This window comes from Lactuca saligna, chromosome 7 (assembly GCF_052625555.1).
Source record: "Lactuca saligna cultivar CGN05327 chromosome 7, ASM5262555v1, whole genome shotgun sequence".
In the NCBI taxonomy this organism is placed as follows: domain Eukaryota; kingdom Viridiplantae; phylum Streptophyta; class Magnoliopsida; order Asterales; family Asteraceae; genus Lactuca; species Lactuca saligna.
The window spans coordinates 56,294,899-56,297,502 of record NC_136423.1 but is presented as its reverse complement, the minus strand read 5'-3'; the positions used below and the strand labels follow the sequence as shown (position 1 = coordinate 56,297,502).

General features: G+C 35.6%; 1 protein-coding gene across 1 annotated transcript; it reads right to left on the bottom strand.

Moving 5' to 3' along the window:
- Positions 1–657: 657 nt before the first annotated feature.
- Positions 658–2,086, bottom strand: LOC145003883 (putative carboxylesterase 18). The gene is made up of 2 exons (XM_078962788.1): positions 1,316–2,086; positions 658–1,219 (listed from the first exon to the last, which is right to left on the bottom strand). Exons 1-2 carry the CDS (start codon positions 1,910–1,912, stop codon positions 779–781), a joined length of 1,038 nt encoding a protein of 345 aa, XP_078818914.1. The 5' UTR covers positions 1,913–2,086; the 3' UTR covers positions 658–778.
- Between the last annotated feature and the right edge of the window lie 518 nt (positions 2,087–2,604).

The window sequence follows — 2,604 nt, the reverse complement described above, 5'->3', positions numbered from 1 at the left end:
GGTCCCTGTAGTTTCCAAAACATGCATGAATAGTTCTTTTTGTTAACATTGTTAGTTTTGGTCAGTTAGTATGAGGGTAATTTTGTCTTTTTAGATTGAATGGACTAAGTTTGTGATCATCAGTAAACCATAAGGACCATTTATGTAGTTTTGACTATATTTGATGTTATTGAGTTTAAAGCTTTTCCATAATTTACTTTTTAAAATGTTACGTGGACTCTTTCATTTTAAACTTTATAAAATGTTATTTTCTATCATTTTATTTTCTAAATTTCCATGTTTACCCGTGTAGTTTATATAATTTTATAAAGTTCAAAGTAATGAGTTACATTGACCTAAAAATATGGAAAATCACAACCTCATAAACATAAAATATTGACAAAACTACATAAATTGTCAAATGGGTTATTCATGATGACAAACTCAATCCGTACAATTTGAAAAGACGAAATTACTCTCATACCTATTGACCAAAACTAACGTTGTTAGCAAAAAGCCAAAAACAACTATTCATACATGTTTTTATAATTATAGGGAAAATATTTGCTAAAAAAAATTAGCAATGACTGAATTTATGATATCATATGGACTTTTTATGTAACTTTGTCTATTTTCTAAAACACCAAAACCATAAACACAATAATTTAACATTTTTGTTGGAAGAAAAAAAAACCCCACATATCATTATAAAGATTGAATGCTCAAATAGTACAATATAATGCCCATCTTGTTACAACTATTTATGCATATGTAATAAAACGAATTATTAACTAAAGTTTCAATTTGTGAATTTAGTGGCAACATTACTCGATATGGTTTGAATGAAGTCTTTCACTTGGGTAATAAGCTGTACAGATTCAGACAATTCTGGGGAGATATAGAAAGCATGGCACATGTTTGGGTACTCAAACAAATACACTTCTTTCCCTGACTTTTTCAGCCACTCATAATACCTTTTTTGCCAGTCCTGTAGGGCATCGCAACCGCCAACCACCAGCATGACCGGCGGCAATTTTATTTCCGATATGTTCACCGCCTTTGGGCCGCTAACGTTGATGATTGGGTGGTCCCGATTGAACCCTTCCCCTTCTGGCAAAAATGCCTTCCAAACCCAATCGTTTCTCTCTATGGAAACTAGTGGCGTTCCGGCTAGGCGGATCTCGGAATCCGTTCGCTCCTCGCCGCCAAAGAACGGTTGAATCGCTACAACTCCGATCACCTTCAAGAAAAAAGGGAAAAACAACGATCAACAGAAGATCGCTTGATGAAATTGCAAATAATGACAGTATAGTACATCGATAATTGATTAATATACCTTAAATCGTTGGAAGTTGAATTCACAGGCTCGTTGAGCAACATGATGAGCTATATTCCCACCGGCGCTATCTCCAACAATAAAGCAACGCAACAGATTAGCATTTTCCGGCAGCGATTTAGACTTGTTTTCTTCATCATCGAGAAACTTAAGCACATCGAAGCAATCATCATGTTGTGATGGATACCGATGCTCAGGCGCAAGCCGGTAGTTTACAGAAACAATAACGGCTGGTACTTTTGTCGCTAACCGACGGCACATGGTGTCGTAAGGAAGAGCATCGGGGGAGAGGAAGACAAATCCGCCTCCATGAAAATACATAATCACAGGGAGTTCTTCACCGGCGAGTTCTGTAGGTACGTAGACTCGGAACCAGAGATTACGAGCTTTATCTACAACGACGTCGTGTGACGCTACGCCGTTGATTGGTTGTAATGTCGGTGGATTCCGGAAGTCGATTAAGTTAAGAAGACGACGGTTGATGGTGCCGTTTTTTCGGAGAAATGCGTTAGTGACAGTGAAGTGGAGGGAAAGAGCAATACGTGTTTTCCATGGTAAGGAGAGTGATGGCTGTGGAGATTGAGTGGTGGCTTCCATTGACAAATGATAGTTGCTGTTGGAGAAGTTATACGTTTTTATTTCGAAATCGATCACAACTATCGGTGTTTAATTTTGAAAAAATATAGTATTTTATTGTGGTGTTTAAAATGAGAATATTTTTAGCAGTATATAACTACATGAGGCCCCAGGGCCTTCGGTAGTATCCTTTATGTTTAGTCCACTTTTGTCGGAACTTAAACCACCCAACAATGGTAAATGCTAAATATGAGAATGGGAAAGAGACACAAGAGACGTAGATTGCATTGCGGCTAGTGGCCATGGCCACATGAACCCACAAGCTTTCCCCCAGGGGAATGGTTCATTAGAATGCTACTTGTTTTGAACAAGAATGCATTTAATTTCATATAAAGTTTAGTAGATTTTTATATCATTTTTCTATAATACATATAATTTTATTATTTTTTTCTTCTTACAATATACTAAACTCTACAAAGTTTAATAGAATATTATAAAATGTAATTTATAGTAAATATTTAAAAATTTTAAAAAAAAAATCTCATTGAAGAGTTTAATGACCGTTAAACTTAAAATTTATCAAATACCAAGATAACGTCTCACAAAAATAAAATTTCATTCATTGAATGACACATAGACTCATCATTATGGATGGTACTCATCATTATGGATGGTCTAAAAGAGTAGCATCATAGTGTTGGTATCATCGTCTC

Excerpts from the sequence above, each read along its gene's own strand:
- LOC145003883 (XM_078962788.1), bottom strand. The coding sequence starts at position 1,912 with ATGGAAGCCACCACTCAATCTCCACAGCCATCACTCTCCTTACCATGG. Across the intron at positions 1,220-1,315 it reads TCAACTTCCAACGATTTAAG|GTGATCGGAGTTGTAGCGAT; the intron begins GTATATTAATCA and ends TTTTTCTTGAAG.